Here is a 20,222-nt window from a genome sequence, read left to right as displayed (position 1 = left end):
TACTCTGATGGGAGACACATGAGGTGAAAAGGCAAGAGGTCTGGATCCCAGCTGAAAGTAGCATCTATTAAGTGTACAACACACACACACACACACCTGGCTGACCCTCTTGTACTTCAAATTCAATATGCCCAAAAGTAAGCCAACCATATTCACAAATACCCTCTAAAGTGTTCTTACCTGTGAATTTCCTATGTCAGTGAATGGTGCTACCATCTTCAGAGTTACCTCATCCCCAAATTTAGGAGACATCCTTTATTCTAACACATTTGTCAAACCTCACATCTTAATCACCAAGATCACCCAATCTAACTTCTAAATATACCTTAAATCTATCCATTTCTCCCCATTTTTACAGCCACTAATCAATTAAAATTCTCACCATATTTGGTTATTATAAAAACCTCATAAATGGTTTTCTCCCTGCATATTCATGCATCCCACTCATCTATTCTTCACACTACAATCAGAATCATCCTTCGAAAATGAGAATGCTGTATCACATGTCTGAAACTCCCTCTTGCTTTTATACTAAAATTCACCCTCTGAAGCTTGATAAAAGCTGTCTTTTGCACCTTGAACAACCTATGATTCCTCATCCCTAATCACTGAGCATTAGCACCTAAATTCCAGTCACACTGAACTAGTTTTAGTTGCAGAATGTCTGGGGCTGATTTTAAGGTTTTCTTATGCTTCCATGCCCTTGTAATGCATCTCCCTTAGCCTAAAATATTACGTCCACCCTTAGTCTCCTTCTCCACTCTCTAACATTTTTATCTAACTCATACTAATACTCCTAATCCTTGTCATATCTAGTTAATTCTCACCTATCTCAGTTCAAAAGGCACCTCCATTGGAAGGCCTTCCTGACACCGGGTTCCCATAGCCTCTTTCTCTCATCACGTTCATCAGTCACACGATCTATCTTCCTCTCTGGTCAGCCTCAAACACTAAGAGGTAAACACCGTGAGGGGAGGCAAGATGTCTTATAAATCTTATTCATCACTGACAGAGAACAAAGGCATAGCAGCTAGCCATTCAAAAAATATTTGACTAAATTAACAACCAAAATGAGCAACAACTTCTAATGACTTTTCTTTTCTTATTTCAGTCCAAATGCTTACATGGTTGCAGCTTTCCTCTTTCTCCTGATGCTACTGTTCTTCAGTACTCTCATTTTGAGCTACTTCCATTATATGAGGATTTATAAAAAACATATTTATGAACCACTGCACAAATCTAAAAGAAAAAAGAAGAAAAATTGAGAGAAATGAAAGTCTATTTACTATGAATGTAGAAGATGTATATATACTTACATTGAGAGTGTATTTTGACCAAGAAATATTAAGTATAAGCTCATAGTATTATCAAATTCAAAATCTGAAAAATGTTCTCAAATTATCCTAAACAGGAATATTTTCACATATAATGTATGTTATTAAATTAATCCTTAGTGTGTTCACTTTTATCTTAAGATAGTCTATATAGTTTTAACTAGCTTTAAAAAATTGTTTTTGTATAGCTGTGTTCTCTTGCCCTTTCTCACCTAGCTTCCTTGATTCAGCATTGTGATTTTGAAATTAATCCATATTTTTGCATGCATCTATAATTCTTTTTATTGCTAAGTGTTCTGTTGTACTGTTGGTTAACTTATTGGTTAACATTTGAGATTTTTTCTAGGTTTAGACTCTTAGAAATAAAACTGCTATGAATAGTTTTTTATAGGTCATTGTGTGAACATAGATTTTAATTTTTCTTGGGGAAACACTTAGGAAATGGTTCATTCATATGGTAGATATGTCTTTTTTGGAAACTGACAAACTGTATTCTAAATTTTGTTTTTTCTCAGAGTAAATGAGAGTTTTAGTTTTTAAAAACTTTTAAACTTTAAAAACTACCTAAATTTGGCTATTACACTCCTTCCTAAGAATGAAAGAAAATTTTTGAAAGTATATAAATGTGTCAAATATTATTTTGCATAAAACTTTTCATATGAACCTTATAAAGCTGTAGTTAATTTACATATAAAAGACTTAATAAATATGTGAATTTAAATAGTCTGTCAAAGATATATATGAAAGATAACTTATAATATTGAAAATAGGAAGCTAATGCTCTAAGTCTTAATTTTAAGTTTTCAAATTTTATTCTGATGCTCAAAATAAGCTTCTTAAGTTGTCCAAACATGACCACAGCTTTCTAAACAATTAATATTCGAAGAATGAAGATCCAACTAGAGGAGAATGAGCAAGAGCTTGTGTGTGTGTGTGTGTGTGTGTGTGTGTGTGTGCTTAAAAGAACTGACTTATGGAGGAAAAGCAGAAGATACATGGTGTGCTGAGCTTTAGCTGTGCAGGGCCCACCCGGGGGGAGGTACCATAGTCCATGTTCTTCATTCCCTCCTTGGACTTTAATTTCATAAACTGATTCCTTTCCCCTCACCAAATAGTGGGGGAAAGTATTGCTTTATGTGATTGTGGAGGCTAGCTAGACAAGTCTGAAAGCCATAGCACAGACATTGGGAATGGAAGATGAGGAGCAAGATGGGACTTGCTATTTGATTTGATGGGACAAATCAAAGCTATTTCCATATATAGAATTTCTCATTTTACTAAGATCAGGAAAGACAGGGATACCTGCTGTTCATCACTGTTTTGAAGGTTCTTATATTACAAGAGGAAAATAATCATTACAAATACGAGGAGAAAGGAGATAATTAATTTCAATAATTAATTATATGCCTAGGAAACCCAAAATTAGGAACAAGAATTCCTAGAATAAGACCATTGGATGGCTCAATATGAGATAAATATTTAAAATCCAATACCTTTTCTCTATAATATTTATATAACAGTTTGTTAGCAATAGAAATGATAAAAATTATTCATTATAGTGACAAGTTACACAGAATTAAATTTAACATGAAAGGTATATGCCATACATGAAAAACATCTTTAAAAGGTTTATTGAAAGGGGTTTTGAAACGAGATCTGATAGAAATGTTTGATGGGAAAAAAAAAACAAAGAAAATGATCCAATTTAAAATGAGCAAAAGATATCATCATTTCACAGAAGAGCATATTCAAATAGCCAATAAACATATTAAAAACTTTTTTTACTGTGTACTATGTGCCAGAAACTGTCCCAATGATTTATCTAATACTCTTCAACCATACTATGCAATGGGAACAATTATTATCCCATTATAGAGACAAGGAAACTGCCACAGAGAGGGTAAATAATTTTTCTAAAGTCACACAGCTGGTAAGTGAGGTCTCAGGCAGACTGGCTCCAAATTAGGTGCTTATCCACCAAGGATGTTCAATCACACCAGCAGTCAGAAAGATATAAACCAAAGTTACAGTGAGGTTACTTTTCTTGCCTGATGGCAAAAACTCAGAAGGATAACACTCTTGGGAAGGAATGAGAATCAGGGATGAGAAAAAATAAAATTCTGCATTTCTGAAGGAAAAGTGAATTTTTAAAGCTTTTTTGGAAAACAATCTAGCAAGATCAATTAAAAATATGAATCCTCTTGGACCCACTCTTAGAAATTAGAAGTTTATCCATGAGTTAGGAGGACCAACATATACATACAATCAAATAGTTTTATAAACGTGCTGTGCTAGTTGCTCAGTCATGTCTGAGTCTTTGCGACCCCATGGACTGTAGCCTGCCAGGCTCCTCTGTCCACGGGGATTCTCCAGGCAAGAATACGGGAGTAGGTAGCCATGCCCTCCTCAGTTTCATATACATCAATGTGTGTGTATATATATACACACACACACACACACACACACATATATACACACAGAATTATATATATATATATATATACATATATATACACACACACATATATATACACAGAATTATATATATACACACACACACATATATACACAGAATTTTATATATATATATATATACACACACACATACATATACAGAACGCTGGAGGGAGAATTAATGTCTATCAGCAGGTGAACAGTCGAATAAATGATTGTTCATTGACCATATTGATCAGTGTGTTGATTTAGAAGATTTTCTGCAAGATTTCATTAAATGAGAAAAGCAAGCAGCAGGGAAGTCTTTACAGTATGATCCCATTATATAAATGAAACAAAAGTTCTGATATGAGAACACAGGAAAAGGTATGGAAAGGTACACAGCATTTTGTGTACATCGTGTGCATATGTATGTCTGTACACTGTGGGAGGGGGAGAAGGGATGAATCAAGAGATGTAGAGAGGGAAGATATAAAAACTCTCAAAACTGGAGAAGAAGGAAAACAATAGAAAAATAGCATGGAAATATTTCTCTCTGTAAAATGATGTGTCTGCATAAAGACAAATGAAAGAGTGACTGTCAACAAACTAAGACCTGGTGCAGCCAATAAATAAAAATAAATATTAAAAAAAGAGAGAAACGGAGATTGGAGATGGGGGCATGCTGAGAGAGTAGGTCAGCTCACAAAGGGCAAAGGGGGTGTTTAGAGTAAGAGGTGAAATGAACCAGTAGTTTGAGCCCTCAGTAGGAGGTGTTGCTGCCGCTGCTAAGTCGCTTCAGTCGTGTCTGACTCTGTGCAACCCCAGAGACGGCAGCCCACCAGGCTTCCCCGTCCCTGGGATTCTCCAGGCAAGAACACTGGAGTGGGTTGCCATTTCCTTCTCCAATGCATGAAAGTGAAGTCGATCAGTCATGTCTGACTCTTAGAGACCCCATGGACTGCAGCCTACCAGGCTCCTCCGTCCATGGGATTTTCCAGGCAAGAGTACTGGAGTGGGGTGCCATTGCCTTCTCCGAGGAGGTGTTATGATGTGCTTAATGAAGAGCGCCTGCCTCTCCCGACACCTGTAGTTTGTTCAACTGGGTTAGAGGAGAGGAAGGCCACAGTGAGGAAGAGAAACAAAGCAGCTGGGTACACCAAAAAAGAATTTTGGAACTTTGTCCACAACCTAAGGACAGTCATGCACACAGCATTTACTGTCACTCAACACTGCCTGGCAATTCAACACTATTTCCCTAGTACATTTGTATTCCCTATTTAATACCTTCTCTCTCTTCAAATGAAATGGCAACCCACTCCAGCACTCTTGCCTGGAGAATCCCAGGGACGGGGGAGCCTGGTGGGCTGCCATCTATGGGGTCGCACAGAATCGGACACGACTGAAGCGACTTAGCAGCAGCAGCTCTCTTCAAATTCCCTATATCCCACCCCTCCCCAACTCTCCAGTGATCATCTTGCCTCTTATTCATTGAGAAAATCAAAACAAATCAGAAAAGAACTGCCTTCATTTGTCTTCTATACCTTCCATGCCATCATATGCACCCTATATGCTGTCAGTACAGATAAAGCATCACTCCGACTAAAGGCCAACCCCTCATTTATGCATTGGATCTCTTTCCCTTCTTACCTCACCCATGGAAATACCCCCTGTCCTACATTATCAATTTCTCTCTTTCTACATACAAATGTACTTTGGTACTTGACATCATGGATGTCTAAAAGGGATCTCCAACTTAAAATGACCAAACCTTAAGTCTTCCTCTCTTCCTCACTTGCTCTTCCCAATTATCATATCTTATAAATGGCACCATCATCCACACAATTTTTGAAGTCAAAACTCTAGAAATTATCCTAGAGTAGTCTCTAACAAACTTAACATCCAATCCATTAGCAAGTCCTGTAGACTCTACTTCCAAAATATTCAAAATTAATTTCTTAGATGTTCCTCACTACCCCAATATCCAAGCCACCTTTTGGCATGCACTTGTGGAATAGCTTCCTAATTGGTTGAAACAATTAGCTTTGCTGTTCCCTTTGTCTCCTGATATTTGTAGGGTCGATTTTTTTGTCATTCAGATCTGAGCTTAATCAATCTGATTTCAGTATTGACCATGGCAATGTCCAGATGGTCAATACCAAAATCAGATTGATTATATTCTTTGCAGCCAAAGATGGAGAATTTCTATACAGTCAGCAAAAACAAGACTGGGAGCTGACTGTGGCTCAGATCATGAACTTATTGCCAAATTCAGACTTAAATTGAAGAAAGTAGGAGAAACCACTAGACCATTCAGGTATGACCTAAATCAAATCCCTTATGATTATACAGTGGAAGTGACAAATAGATTCAAGGGATTAGATCTGATAGAGTGCCTGAAAAACTATGGACGGAGGTTCATGATATTGTATAGGAGGCAGAGATCAAGACCATCCCCAAGAAAAAGAAATGCAAAAAGGCAAAATGGTTGTCTGAGGAGGCCTTACAAATAGCTGAGAAAAATAAGCGAAAGGCAAAGGAGAAAAGGAAAAATATACCCTTTTGAATGCAGAGTTCCAAAGAATAGCAAGAAGAGATATGAAAGCCTTCCTCAGTGATCAATGCAAAGAAATAGAGGAAAACAAAAGAATGGGAAAGACTCTTCAAGAAAATGAGAGATACCAAGGGAACATTTCATGCAAAGATGGGCACAATAAAGGACAGAAATGGACCTAACAGAAGCAGAAGGTATTAAGAAGAGGTGATAAGAATACACAGAACTATACAAAAAAGATCTTCATGACCCAAATAACCACAATGGTGTGCTCACCCACCTAGAGCCAGACATCCTGGAATGTGAAGTCAAGTGGGCCTTAGGAAGCATCACTACGAACAAAGCTAATGGAGGTGATGGAGTTCCAGTTGAGCTATTTCAAACCCTAAAAGATGATGCTGTTCAAGTGCTGCACTCAATATGCCAGCAAATTGGGAAAACTCAGCAGTGGCCACAGGACTGGAAAAGGTCAGTTTTCATTCCAATCCCAAAGAAAGGTAATGCCCAAGAATGTTCAAACTACCACACAATTTCACTCATCTCACACGCTAGCAAAGTAATGCTCAAAATTCTCCAAGCCAGGCTTCAATGGTACGTGAACTGTGAACTTCCGGATGTTCAAGCTGGATTTAGAAAAGGCAGAGGAACCAGAGATCAAATTGCCAACATCTGTTGGATCATTGAGAAAGCATGAGAGTTCCAGAAAAACATCTGCTTTATTGACTATGCCAAAGCCTTTGACTGTGTGGATCACAATAAACTGTGGAAAATTCTGAAAGAGATGGGAATACCAGACCACCTGACCTGCCTCCTGAGAAATCTGTATGCAGGTCAAGAAGCAACAATTAGAACTAGACATGGAACAACAGACTAGTTCCAAACAGGGAAAGGAGTATGTCAAGGCTGCATATTGTCACCCTGTTTATTCAATTTATATGCAGAGTACATCATGTGAAATGCCGGGCTGGATGAAGCACAAGCTGGAATGAAGATTGCCAGGAGAAATATCAATAACCTCAGATATGCAGATGACACCACCCTTATGGTAGAAAGCGAAGAAAAACTAAAGAGCCTCTTGATGAAAGTGAAAGAAGAGACTGAAAAAGCTGGCTTAAAGCTCAACATTTAGAAAACTAAGATCACAGCATCCGGTCCCATCACTTCATGGTAAATAGATGGAGAAATAATTGAAACAGTGAGAGACTTTATATTTTTGGGCTCCAGAATCACTGCAGGTGGTGACTGCAGCTATGAAATTAAAAGATGCCTGCTCCTTGGGAGAAAAGTTATGACAAACCTAGACAGTGTATTAAAAAGCTTAGATATTACTTTGCCAATGGTCAGTCTAGTCAAAGCTATAGTATTTCCAGTAGACATGTATGGATGTGAGAATTGGACTGTAAAGAAAGCTGAGCTCTGAAGAATTGATCTTTTGAACTGTGGTGTTGGAGAAGATGCTTGAGAGTCCCTTGGACTGCAAGGAGATACAGTCAATCCAAAAGAAAATCAGTCCTGAATATTGATTGGAAGGGCTGATACTGAAGCTGAAGCTCCAATACTTCGGCTACCTGATGTGAAGAACTGACTCATTGGAAAAGCCCCTGATGCTGGGAAAGATTGAAGGTGGGAGGAAAACCAGACAGAAGATGAGTTGGTTGGATGGCATCACTGACTGGATGGACAGGAGTTTGAGTAAACTCCAGGAGTTGGTGATGGACAGGAAGGGAAGCCTGGAGTGCTGCAGTCCATAGGGTCGCAGAGTTGGACAGGACTGAGCAACTGAGCTGAACTCAACTCTGAGCTTAAACCTCAGCAGCTTACGCAGACCTTCCCACTGCAGCCAATATAAGGTTACTCTCAATCACTTCATCCTATTTTAACTCTCTACAAAGCATATTTTGCTCGTCCTCCCTATTGTTTACGCCATAGTCCCCAGGGCCTACATCACTGCCTGGTGAAGGGCAGGTACACAACAAATATTTTTTGAATGAATGTAAAAGCACCTACTGTGTCCCAGGATTGTGCTAATCTATGAGCACTGTGCTGTCTTCCCATTGCAGCAGGATAGTTTCATAAAATGTAAAATTCCACATTGAGAATTAACTGGATGCATGTTATACCCCTTCTCCTGCCAGTAACCCACCTTCCTCTATTTTTCTCCCCTTGCAAAATAATAGTGAGGAGGGACTTGGAAAACAGGGTTATCAATGTAATCTTTTGCCACATTCGTAAGGCTTCATCAAGCTCAACGCGACAGATACCAATTGCAACAATAACGGATAAAAGAAGCATATGGACAACCTCAGGGCCCACAAGGACGGACGGCAAGGCAAGGGCGCACACCGCAAGCACTGCATGCTGGGAGCTGTAGTCGGGCTAGGCCTGGCAAGCAGGACCCGGCCCCCGCAGCATGCTGGAAACTGTAGTCGACAGCTGGAAGTGCACCGCAAGGAAAGACTGCAGTTGAGACTCCGCCTCTGCGCTTCCTCATTGCATGCTGGGAATTGTAGTCTTTCTGGGAACACGCTCCTCCCGGGCGGAAAAGTACCAAGGTTTCGCCATCTTAGGTGCGAGTGCGGCGGTGGAGGCTAGAGCGCAGGCGGGCCCAGCCCCGGCCGGCCCCGCCCCCGGGAGCCCGGCGCCCGCCCCTTGCTCGGGCCCCGCCTTCCCCCACGTGTCTGCCGCCGAGGGAGGCGCTTGAGCCGGAGCGGGCCGCCAGCGGTCCGGCACCGTAGGCGCAGAGGGTCCTGTCGGCGGCGCCCGGGAGCGAGTAGCTTCCCGATGCTTCCGCCCTGGCTCCCGCCGGCCGGGCTGTGCGCTTAGGGCCCGGCTCCGGCCCCCTGAGGCGTCCGCGTGGGTGAGAACGGCTTCGGCCCCGCGGAACGGAGCGGCTGGAGCGCGAGGCGGCGGCCGCCGGGAGGAGGATGGGGGCTAACCAGTTAGTGGTGCTCAACGTGTACGACATGGTGAGTACGGCGCCGGCGCCCGAGCCCGGCCCCGGCCGGCATTCTCTCGCCGATGGGTTCGGACCTGGCCCCTCGCGTTTCCAGCCTGGCGTCGCCGCCTCCCGCTTGGTTCACCGGGGTTGGGGGAGGGGACGATTATTTTTTTAATCCCTGCAAACGTTTACGCGCTTGTTAGCTTTTCCCGGTCTGCCCCGGGGCTTTGGCCAAGACTCGGTTCGCCTCGAACCTCCCTCGTGCCCCGACTTGGCCCGGACCCTGGGCTGGGCCCGACCTTCTGGCTGACGAGCAGTGCCCTTTCCGCGAAGCTTGGGTCGCAGGTCGGACTTCCCACTCCATCACCGGAACTCCGGGGCAACCCCGCTTCTCCCACCCCAGTTGCCCGCTCTGCCGAAGCAGCCCGTCTTCAAAAACTCCCAAGCCCCTCCAAGTCCAGAAAGTCACCGCTTGTCGACGCCAGTGCTAGAGTCTCTTTAAAGGTGAACAGGAGCCAACACACCCTAGCCTCCAAGGCAACCTCATTAAAATGAATGAGGCTAAAATTTATCCAGAAAATAGCCCAGCTATTTAGGGGTTCATGGTGGTACTCCTTTCCTAGAATCTGGAGACGTCTTACCAGGTGATGCAACAGGTATCTGACGTGGCCGCAGGAGCGGGAGAGAAGAACGGGTTTGTTATGTCATCTAACTTTTGGAGTACTGCGAGCACACAGGAATGAGTCCAGACGTTGGTTTGCGTTTAATCGCCACTGAAATAACCGGTACACAGTTGCTGTTGCAGTTAGATGCATGCTTGAGTTTGTTTCCTTTCGGTTGATTAGTTTTTGTTTTATAAGAGGTCACCTCCACTTGAGATGTTTAAAATTTCCTAAGTGGATTGACAAGTGAAAAAGTCCCCAGCATTGTTTTTGTTGGCTTAAAGATGAAGAAGAGCCAAGATACGGGAGGTTAGGAGTCTTGGTTCTCACTCACAGATCTCAACGTTGTGTTCCCTTGTATTGTTTTTAAGTTTTTAAATTTGCACTGTAACCTCTTGGGTAGGAAGGAATTCCTATGCCTCAATCTGGGAATTATGTGAGAAGGCCTTAGAGACTGCTTGGGACCTGAGGAGAGTACTCCTTTGAGTTTGCATATGAACTTGGAGGTGAAAGGAGATAGGTTAGCATACTGAGAAGAATGGAGTATGATAGGAAAAAGTTCCAGAGAGGAATAATCAGAACCAGAGATTTTAAAAGAGCATGGTACTTTGTAAAGTCTTTGGCCTATGTCACTGGTTAAGAAATAATTCTCTAGATCTAGACTTTTTGTGCATAGCTGTGGAAGCCTTGATTTTTCAAGAATTTTATTGCCCTTTTACTCTTTCTGCCCACTCCCCCTTGAGATATCTGAATTTGGTTTCTTATTTATTCGTGCAGATTGTTGCACACCATCCCTCAGGATATATTCTGCTCTTGAGAGCACAGTATACATTTTCTTCTAGGTTGTTAAACCCCTTTATAGATAAGATTATGCAGTGGCCAGAGGGCCAGTTGCATTGCCTAAAAGAAATCTGTGAAAGTAGAGGAAGAGAACATTTTGCTTTTTTAATAAAACTGGAGATATATTCTTTGGCTTATAATGGGCTTCTTTACACTTTAGGTAGTCTATGAATAACAGAAATCATTGCTATGTGGTAAACGTAGGAAAAGCTAGAGATGATTCTCAAACCAGTATGTTTTGAAGGGAGGAGTGTTCTGAAAGATCTTTAAAATGTTAACTAGATAACAAAGATATTTTTCTTCATATAGCTTTTGTGAAGTAGGTAGTTGCAAAGTAAATAGAGAAAAAGGTACCTGCCCAGAGAGCTACAAATAGGATCTAGAATTTCTAGACCACAGTCTGTTTCATTATTTTTTCTACTGAATAGTTCCTGTGTTTATTTCTTATATATTGCTTTTTCCTGTCAACAGGAGGAGCATGTGAATGTTTATCAGAAATGGTAAATAGCTGTTACTAGACTTCTAATAAACTTGAGTTTATATGTTCTCCTGAGGGCTTTTGGTCTGTAAGTAAGTGTCTTATGTCACTAACTCAGCAACCTACAGTTATTTAGTTAGAACCCTGTGAAAGTCACAAAAATGAGTGAATTACGCTTTCTTCTGTGAGGCATTTAGAGTGTCGTGGGGGAGATACACCAGTCGTAACAATTCGGAACAATGCCATGGTTTTGGTGAGAGCAGAACAAGGTGCCAAGAAGACAGCGCTCTCGTAGGATCATGGAATGCTGAGGAATAAAGGGGGGAAACCCTGAAGAATGGAGAGTTTCCGCAGGCAAGGAATAGGCAGCACGGACAGACGGGCAGGAGGAGGAAAGCACAGGTTGTATTTGGGAAATGCAGTGTAGCTGGAGTGGAGGAGGCATGAGAGGAGACAAAACTTTCAGTTTGGCTAGAATTTTTATTAGTTTGGGGCTGAGGGGATGGTCTGTGAGCCAGGGGGAACCACTTAAAGTTTTCAAGGTGAGGAGCAGTGTGGTCAGAGTTATGTTTTAGAATCAAGACCAGTGGATTGAGGTATAAATTTGTAGCTATTATACTCATTTTTTCTCAAGTCGGTTTTGGTTTTTGAAGCATCTTTGCTTGATGTCAAGGGCAAATTCCTTTTATCTTTGGTAGTACTTCCTATTCATCATAAATGCCTTTGATGAGGATTGCTGTGGTCTGTCGGTACAGGCCTGGTACATCAGCTGTCTGTCTCGTCTAGACTTTGTAAGCATGAAAATCAGCCTTTGATTTGTGCTTACAGCCACTGTTCATAGGCACCTCTTGCGGTGTATCCTTGTTCCTCTTTCTCTGTGAGACTGTTGCCTGCTCTAGTTGACTGTGTTTTTCCTGTTCAGTAGACTGGGAGCTGCTGATGATTTCTTTTCTTCCATAACTCTTTCACATGTATTTTGGGAATGAGGTTATTCACATATTGCTAATTTACTGGCATACACAGTAAAGCAAGTGATTCAGGTTAGCTTCAATTGCTGGGCCAGTCTCTGGCAGTCACTTGTGCACAGGGTCTTCCTTTGTCATAGATTCAGATTTTGTGCTGCTAAATGAATTTTTAGAAACCAAAAATATGCAGTAATATAATGATGTTTGTAGATTTCATTCTATAAACAATTTTCTTCCCGATTTTTAAGTAGTATCTGTGCATCTTCAGAGTCATAGACACCTTCTAGGAGTCTTCAGATGAAGAAGTTTTTGTCTGGACTCCATTCTTTTGATCCTCCTCCCCACCCCATTGTACTTCTCCAAGAGTGTGAGGCCATTCAGGTATGACAGGATCTGACTCCCCGCACATCTGTAAATCTAATTCCGTCTTCTTGAAAGCGTTTCAGACTCACCTGAATATGCTTTTAACCTAAGTGATTCCATAGTATCTTTAAATCAACATGTCCAGGAACAAACATTTTCCCCTTTCTCCTTTCCTGACCTCAGGCCCCTTCCCCTTTCTCTACCCAGCCCTCCCTCCTACATGCGCCCGCAGGCGTGCACACACACGTTTCCTGTGTTGTAATTTTATCTCGATAACTAGCATCTTCTGCTCAGTTTCCCAAGCCAACACCTTGGGAGTAAAACTTAAATTACTTTTTATTACAAACCCTTCAAACCCTTCCTGTCTCTTAGTTTGGTTAATTTTATCTGAAAGTAAGAGAGAGCTTGACGATCAGTGACTTAAACTGGAAGGATCCTTAATCCAGAGATTAAGCAGTCCCTGTATTAGTTGAGCAGCTCAGCCAAGTCAGCAAGGACCAAGACTTTTTCATCTTTTCACTCAGCTGTCCTAGGCCTGTTGGCTTTTGTTCCTGCGTCGTCCCCTCGTCATTGTAACATGACTGTCACGCACCATGGTGTCCTCATTCACTGAGCTGTGAAGACAGGTAGGTAGGACCTTTCTCCACATGCACCTCTCCTTTTAATAGTAGAAGGGAAAGACTTTGCAAGAGCCACCTTCCTTTCCTGAGAGATTGTCCAGAGTTGGTTCACAGTGACTGTGATGAAGCTGAGAAGGAGGGTGTGTGCCTTTTCCAGCCTTTGTGGTGAGTTGTGAGTAGGCGGATAGCTGGGAACCTGTGCTGTCTATCACATACTTTACTTTCTGAATATTCTTTAGTTCTCTTATCCCCATTTCCACTATTGCTTCTCAAGTTCAGGCCCTCATTATCTCTGCTTCTGTAATAGACTTCTTATGAGTTTCAGTCTCAAATATTACTTCATTTTAATCCGTCTTTCCTTCTGTGACCAAAGTAATCTTCCTGAAACATAAATGATTGGTGCCATTCCTCTGCTTAAAATTCACCTGTAAGATAAAGTCTAATAACTAAGGCCTTTTTTGGTGCCCACCTGACATTAAAAAAAACCTTTGCTACCAGTCCCCTGCTACCACTCCTCCACCTAATACTCACTCTTTATACTCACTATATACTTTATATACTTTATACTTTATATACACTATATACTTTAATACTCACTCTTTACACAATGAAATTTTTAAGTTATCCAAATAGGCTATACTGTAACCAATGTCTTTTACACATGCTGATCCTTCTGTGTGGAGTGTCCAATTCCAACGTTGCTCAGCTATTAATACAACCCCTGTTCCTTCCGACTGTAGCTCAGCCTTTACTCATCAGACTTGCCTTAACTTCTGGGCCCTAGTTGTACTTTCTACATGTCTCAGTAACTGCATGTATTATCATTCTGCCCATCCCACTAGCCTGCAAGTTACTTGATTGTTGTCGTTCGGTCGCCCAGTTGTGTCCGACTCTTTGCTACGCCATGGACTGCAGCACACCAGGCCTCTCTGTCCCTCACCATCTCCTGAAGTTTGCCCAAGTTCATGTCCATTGCATCGGTGATGCCATCCAGCCATCTCATCCTCTGATGCCGTCTTCTCCTGCCCTCAAGCTTTCCCAGCACCATAGGCTTTTCCATTGTGTCAGCTTTTTGCATCAGATGACCAAAATAATGGAGTTTCAGCTTCAGCATGAGTCCTTCCAGTGAGTATTCAGGGTTGATTTCCCTTAAGATTGACTGGTTTGATGTCCTTGCATCCAAGGGACTCTCAGGCGTGTTCTCCACCACCACAGTTCAAAGGCATCAATTCTTTGGCACTCAGCCTTCTTTACGGTCCAGTCTCACAACCTTACGTGACCACTGGGAAGGCCATTGCCTTGACATACAGACCTTTGTCCAAAGAGTAATGTCTCTGCTTTTTAACACACTGTCTAGCTTTGTCATAGCTTTCCTGCCAGGAAGAAAATGTCTTCTAATTTCAGGGCTGCAGTCACCATCCACAGTGATTTTAGAGCCCAACAAGAGGAAATCTGTGACTACTTCCACCTTTTCCCCTTCTATTTGCCATGCAGTAATGGGGCCGGAAATGGCACCCTACTCCAGTACTCTTGCCTGGAAAATCCCATGGACAGAGGAGCCTGGTGGGCTGCAGTCCATGAGGTCGCGAAGAGTCAGACGCGACTGAGCGATTTCACTTTCACTGTTCGCTTTCATGCATTGGAGAAGAAAATAGCAACCCACTCCAGTGTTCTTGCCTGGAGAATCCCAGGGACGGGGGAGCCTGGTGGGCTGCCCTCTATGGGTCGCACAGAGTCGGACACGACTGAAGCAACTTAGCAGCAGCAGCAATGGGGCCGGATGCCGTGATCTTCGCTTTCTTAATATTTAGTTTTAAGCTGGCTCTTTCACTCTCCTCCTTCACCCTCATCAAGAGGCTCTTTAGTTCTCTTCACTCTCTGCCTTTCGGGTGGTATCCTCCTCATATCGAGGTTGTTGATGTTTCTCCCGCCTGTTTTGATTCCAGCTTGTAACTCATCCAGCCTGGCATTTCTTAGCATATAGATTAAACAAACATAGTCTCTACCGTTTATGTCCTTTATTGTGCCCATCTTTGAGCACAATGTTCCGTTGATATCTCCAGTTTTCCTGAAGAGCTCTCTAGTCTTTCCCCTTCTGTTGTTTTCTTCTAGTTCTATGCATTGTTCACTGAAGAAGGCCTTCTTGTCTCTGTGCTGCTCTTAGGCACTCTGCGTTTAGTTGGATATACCTTTCCCTTTCTTTCTCCCTTGCTTTTCACTTCTCTTATTTCTTTGGCTATTTGTGAAGCCTTCTCAGATAACCACCTTGCCTTCTTGCTTTTCTTTTTCTTTGGGATGGTTTTGTTTGCCTCCTGTACAATATTACGGACCTCCGTCCGTAGTTCTTCAGGCACTCTGTCTGCAAGATATAATGCCTTGAATCTGTTCATTAACCGTCACTGCATATTCATAGGGGATCTGATCTAAGTCATACCTGGCTGACCTAGTGGTTTTCCCTGCTTTCTTTAGGCCTGAATTTTGCCATGAGAAGCTGATGATCTGAGCCAAAGTCAGCTCCAGGTCTTGTTTTTGCTGACTGTATACAGCTTCTCCATCTTTGACTACAAAGAATGTAGTCAATTTGATTTCAGTATTGGCCATTTGATGATGTCCATGTGTAAAGTCGTCTCTTGTGTTGTTGAAAAAGGGTATTTTCTATGACCAATACATTTTCTTGGCAAAATTCAGTTAGCCTTTACCCTGCTTCATTTTGTTCTCCAAGGCCAAATTTGCCTGTTATTTCAGATATCTTTTGACATCCTACTTTTGCATTCCAATCCCCATTGAACAGAACATTTTTTTTGGTGTTAGTTTTGGGAGGTCTTCTGGGTCTTCATAGAACTAATCAGCTTCTTTGGCATCAGTGGCAGGGGCATAGACTTGGATTGCTGTAATGTTAAATGGCTTGTCTTGAAAACGAACCAAGATCGTTCTGGCATTTTTGAGGTGGCACCCAAGTACTGCATTTCGGACTCTTTTGTTGATTATAAGGGCTATTCCATTTCTTCTATGGGGTTCTTGCCCATAGTAGTAGATCATCTGAATTAAATTCATCCATTCCCGTCCATTTTGGTTCACTGATGTGAACTAAAGATGTCGATGTTTTTTCTTACCATCTCTGCTTGACCACGTCCAATTTATCTTGATTCATGGACCTAGCATTCCAGTTCCTATGCAGTACCATTTTTTGCAGCATCGGATTTTATTTTCATCACCAGACACATCCATAACTGAGCGTCGTTTGCACTTTGGCCCAGCTGCTTCCTTCTCTCTGGGCTATTAGTAGCCCAGGAGTGTATTGGACACCTGCAGACCGCGGGGGCCTCGTCCTTCGGTGTCGTGTCTTTTTGTCCTTTTATACAGTTCATGAGGTTCTCATGGAGCGGTTTGCCATTCCCTCCTCCAGTGGATTATGCTTGGTCGGAACTCTTCGTTAGGACCGGTCCATCTCGGGTGGCCCTACTCGGCATGGCTCACAGCTTCATCGAGTAATGCAAGTCCCTTTGGCACAGCAAGGCAGTGATCCGTGAAGGGGAAATTACTTGATAGCATTGTACTGTCACCAGTGTTTAGAACAGGGCCTGTCACTAGAAGCTGTTCTGTAAGTAATATTTACTAAATGAATGGGATTTTGACTAGGCAGTTTTATTTGGAATGGTGCCAGTACTTAAATGGTATGAAAAAGTTATCTGATCCCTCTTCTCCTGTGTCAAATGCCTGTTGCTGGGGGTTTTTTTCCTGTACTTTTACTTAGTTTATTGTAGGATTTTAGCTTTATTGTTGGAATTGGGTGACCAAGAAGGGGAATAGGATAGGAAAAAATACAATTATTGTTCTGTGGCGTAGCTTTTTTCGGGGGGAGGGAGGTTGTTTTAAACACTGTGGAACTACACTGAAGAAATGTTCTTAACTGGTTTATTCTTTGCACTTGGGTGTTAGTCACTCCTTGGAAGATAATCCCTCCAAAAACATTGTCAGTATCTGATTAATAGGAAGTAATTCCTGATTAATGGGAACTGGACTAAATTTTCTTGTACCAAGTATGCTTCTTGGACCAGTGACTCTCCTACCACTTGTTCTAAAAACAGTGACCCACAGGTCTAGCTTTAAAAAAAAAAAAAAAAAGGACAGTCATAAATCTGCCCTCTTACATTATCCCTAACAGTATCTGCTCTTCTTTTTTCCTCCTTTTTTTGGGGGGCGGAGGGTGGTTTAGTATGTAAAAGAATCCAGTGCCTCCATATGTTTGTTTTATATTCCCACAATAACAAATTGCCCCAAACTTAGTGGTTTATGACAGTGCAGATTTATTCTCTCACACTTGCGTAGGTCAGATGTTCGGGTGGACTAGGCTGGTTCCTCTCCTCTGGGTCTCACAGGTTTGGAAGCAGGTCATCAGCCAGCCTAGGCTGCAGGGACAAATCTGCTGCAGAGCCTGTTAGAGTGTTAGGAAAATTAAGTTACCTGCAGTTGTAGGGCTGAGGTCCCATTCCTTGCTGTTGTGTCAGCCAGGCCTCTCTCAGGTGCTTAAAGCCTCTTGCATTCCTCACCTGCATCCTTCATCTTCAGACCGGCAATAATGCATTGAGTCCTTGTCACACTTTAGATAGCTCTGGCCTCCCCTTCTGCCACATCGATTCCACATCCATCCAGAGGAAGTTCTCTGCTTTTGTGGGGTTTTATAAATAGATGAGACCCACGAGGATATTCCAGGGGAATATGTATCTTGAGGGCTTCCCTGGTGGGTCAGATAATAAAGAATCTGCCTGCAATGCTGGAGACCCAGCTAGATGAGACCCACGAGGGTATTCCAGGGGAATATCTATCTTGCAGTCTATAACTTTACTTCTGAAAGTCCCTTTGCCATGTAATATAGCATATTCACAGGTTCTGTAGACCAGGATCTAGACATCTTAAGAAGTCATTCTGCCTACCACACCATCTGTGAAAGACATTTTGTAAACCCCAAAATGTTCAGTGTTCCCTTTCAGCAGTCCTTTGACTTGCCATGGAATAAATGCTAACCTAGTAACTTAAAATGGAAAATCTGATGTTCAGTCATCCCCCAGTACCCTTCGGGGAATTGGTTCCAGGCCCCACCCCAGATACCAAAATCTGCAGATGCTCAAATCGCATAGTTGGCCCTCCTTGTGCACAGATGCAGAAACTGGATTCAAAGGCCGACTATAGTTATTGGGGAAAATAAAGTCTACATTTCAGGCGTTCCCATGTTGTTAAAGAGTCAAACGTATTCGAAAAGTATGGAAGCTTTTTTGATTGACAGGTACTCAGATATTAAGGGTCCAAGCGTGTTACTGACTGCAGATCCTTCAGACTACAGTGGTGCAGTGCATATCAGTCCCAAGGTCACGTGATGAGGGATAAAGTTAACAAAACAGAGTTTAGTGAAACTAAATTTAGAGCCTACTATTTTAGGTGAATTCTTTTGTTAAACAGATTTTTCTTAAGACAAGTTATACTTTCCATTTGTTGACTGTCAAGATTTTCTGTAAGATATTTAAATTCCAAAGCACTATTATTGTTCATATATTACCCAGTTGGGTGATATTAGATATTTTATTAGAATATAAAGAGAAGACTGCCAAAATAATATTATTATTGTTGTTCAGTTGTTAAGTGGTTTGACTCTAACACCCCATGCACTGCAGCACACCAGGCTTCCCTGTCCTTCACTGTCTCCCAGAGTTTGCTCAAATTCATGTTCGTTGAATTGAGGATGCTATCTAACCGTCTCATCCTCTGCCTCCCTCTTCTCCTTTTGCCTTCAGTCTTTCCCAGCATCACCATCTTTTCCACTGAGTCTGCTGTTCGCATCAGGTGGCCAAAGTATTGGAGCTTCAATTTCAGCATCAGCCCAATGAATATCCAGAGTATTAAACTATGAGAAAGGCAGAGCAATAGTAAAGGGAAACAAGATATGTGTAAAACAGTTTCATTTCTATTTATCTGGAATGTATTTTAGTATTTGACTGTGATAGTCCCTTACCCATGAAATGAAAACTCAAAAATTAACTAGTTGACCCCACATTATTTGAAATAAAAGTCTCTCCTCACCAAATTGTGATGTCATCCTTATCATAATATTGAATTCTTGCCCATACAGAATTGATTAGTCTCATTACTACACTATTTTAATTAATATAATTTTACAATATATTTAGTATATGGCTGGGCCAGTTTCCGTTTATTATCATTCCAAAGTTTTTGTGGCTACTACTCATTTTCTTTTCTAGGACTACTTTGTAAGGCTCTGAAAAAATTCCAAACTTTTTTTGTCTCTTTAATTTTATTGAAATATACACGAAATTTATTGTCTTGATCATTTTTAGCTGCGTAGTTCAATGTACATTCACATGGTTGTGCAACCAGTCTCCAGAGCTTTTTGTCATCTTTCAAAAGTGAGATTATACCCATTAAACAACCATTTCCCACTTCCCCTTCCCCTCAGTCCCTGGTTATCACCGTTCTGCTTTCTTTGTCTATGAATAGACACCTCATACAAGTAGAATCGTGCAGTGTTTGTCTTTTTGTAACTGACCTATTTCTCTCTGCGTCTTGTTCTCAGGGTTCATCCCTGTTGAGCACGTGTCAGTTTTTTCCTTCTCAAGGCTGAATAATAGTCCACACTTTGTGTGTTTATCTGTCGATTGACATTGTTTGCTTTCACTTTTTAGCTATTGGAAGTAACGCTGCTGCGACCGTGGCTATACAAGTATCAGTTCCAGGTCTCTGCTTTCCGTTCCTTAGCTATATACCCCGTAGCCCATAAAACTGTTTAAAGTTTCATAACATTTCAGCCTCATGTCATCCCTAAAAAGGCTTCCACTAGCCTAAAATTACAGAAGGAGTTTATACGTCTACTCCCAAGTGAAAAGCCAGTGCTAATTAATGAACGATCTGTGAGTCCCCACGTTCATCGGAGGTGCATGGTACATTTATCCTATCTTAAATTATCATTCTATATATGTCTATTTCTTGACCTTCTGTACTATTCATTTATTTAGTTACCTCTTC

The 20,222-nt window shown here is 41.7% G+C and overlaps 2 protein-coding genes across 7 annotated transcripts in view; both read left to right on the top strand.

The window, feature by feature from the left end:
• The window catches only part of CATSPERE (catsper channel auxiliary subunit epsilon), a 157,061-nt gene extending 155,069 nt beyond the window's left edge, over positions 1–1,992 (top strand). For 3 of the 5 annotated variants that reach the window (XM_059875694.1, XM_059875696.1, XM_059875695.1), the window contains one exon: positions 1,112–1,992. In XM_059875694.1, the coding sequence (XP_059731677.1) occupies positions 1,112–1,265 (154 nt within the window). In that variant the 3' untranslated portion in view covers positions 1,266–1,992. The remainder of the gene's footprint in view (positions 1–1,111) is intronic. The other 2 variants (XM_024976715.2, XM_059875697.1) reach the window with 2 other exon arrangements.
• A 7,015-nt stretch (positions 1,993–9,007) lies between these two features.
• The window catches only part of DESI2 (desumoylating isopeptidase 2), a 45,284-nt gene continuing 34,069 nt past the window's right edge, over positions 9,008–20,222 (top strand). The window contains exon 1 of one of the 2 annotated variants that reach the window (XM_005216811.5): positions 9,008–9,287. In XM_005216811.5, coding sequence (XP_005216868.1) covers positions 9,246–9,287 — 42 coding nt within the window. In that variant the 5' untranslated portion in view covers positions 9,008–9,245. Of the gene's footprint in view, positions 9,288–9,981; positions 10,045–20,222 lie in introns of those variants that run through there. The other variant, NM_001100384.2, reaches the window with a different exon arrangement.

Source organism: Bos taurus, chromosome 16 (assembly GCF_002263795.3).
Source record: "Bos taurus isolate L1 Dominette 01449 registration number 42190680 breed Hereford chromosome 16, ARS-UCD2.0, whole genome shotgun sequence".
Lineage (NCBI taxonomy): Eukaryota > Metazoa > Chordata > Mammalia > Artiodactyla > Bovidae > Bos > Bos taurus.
This window is presented reverse-complemented; position numbering and strand designations above follow the sequence as displayed.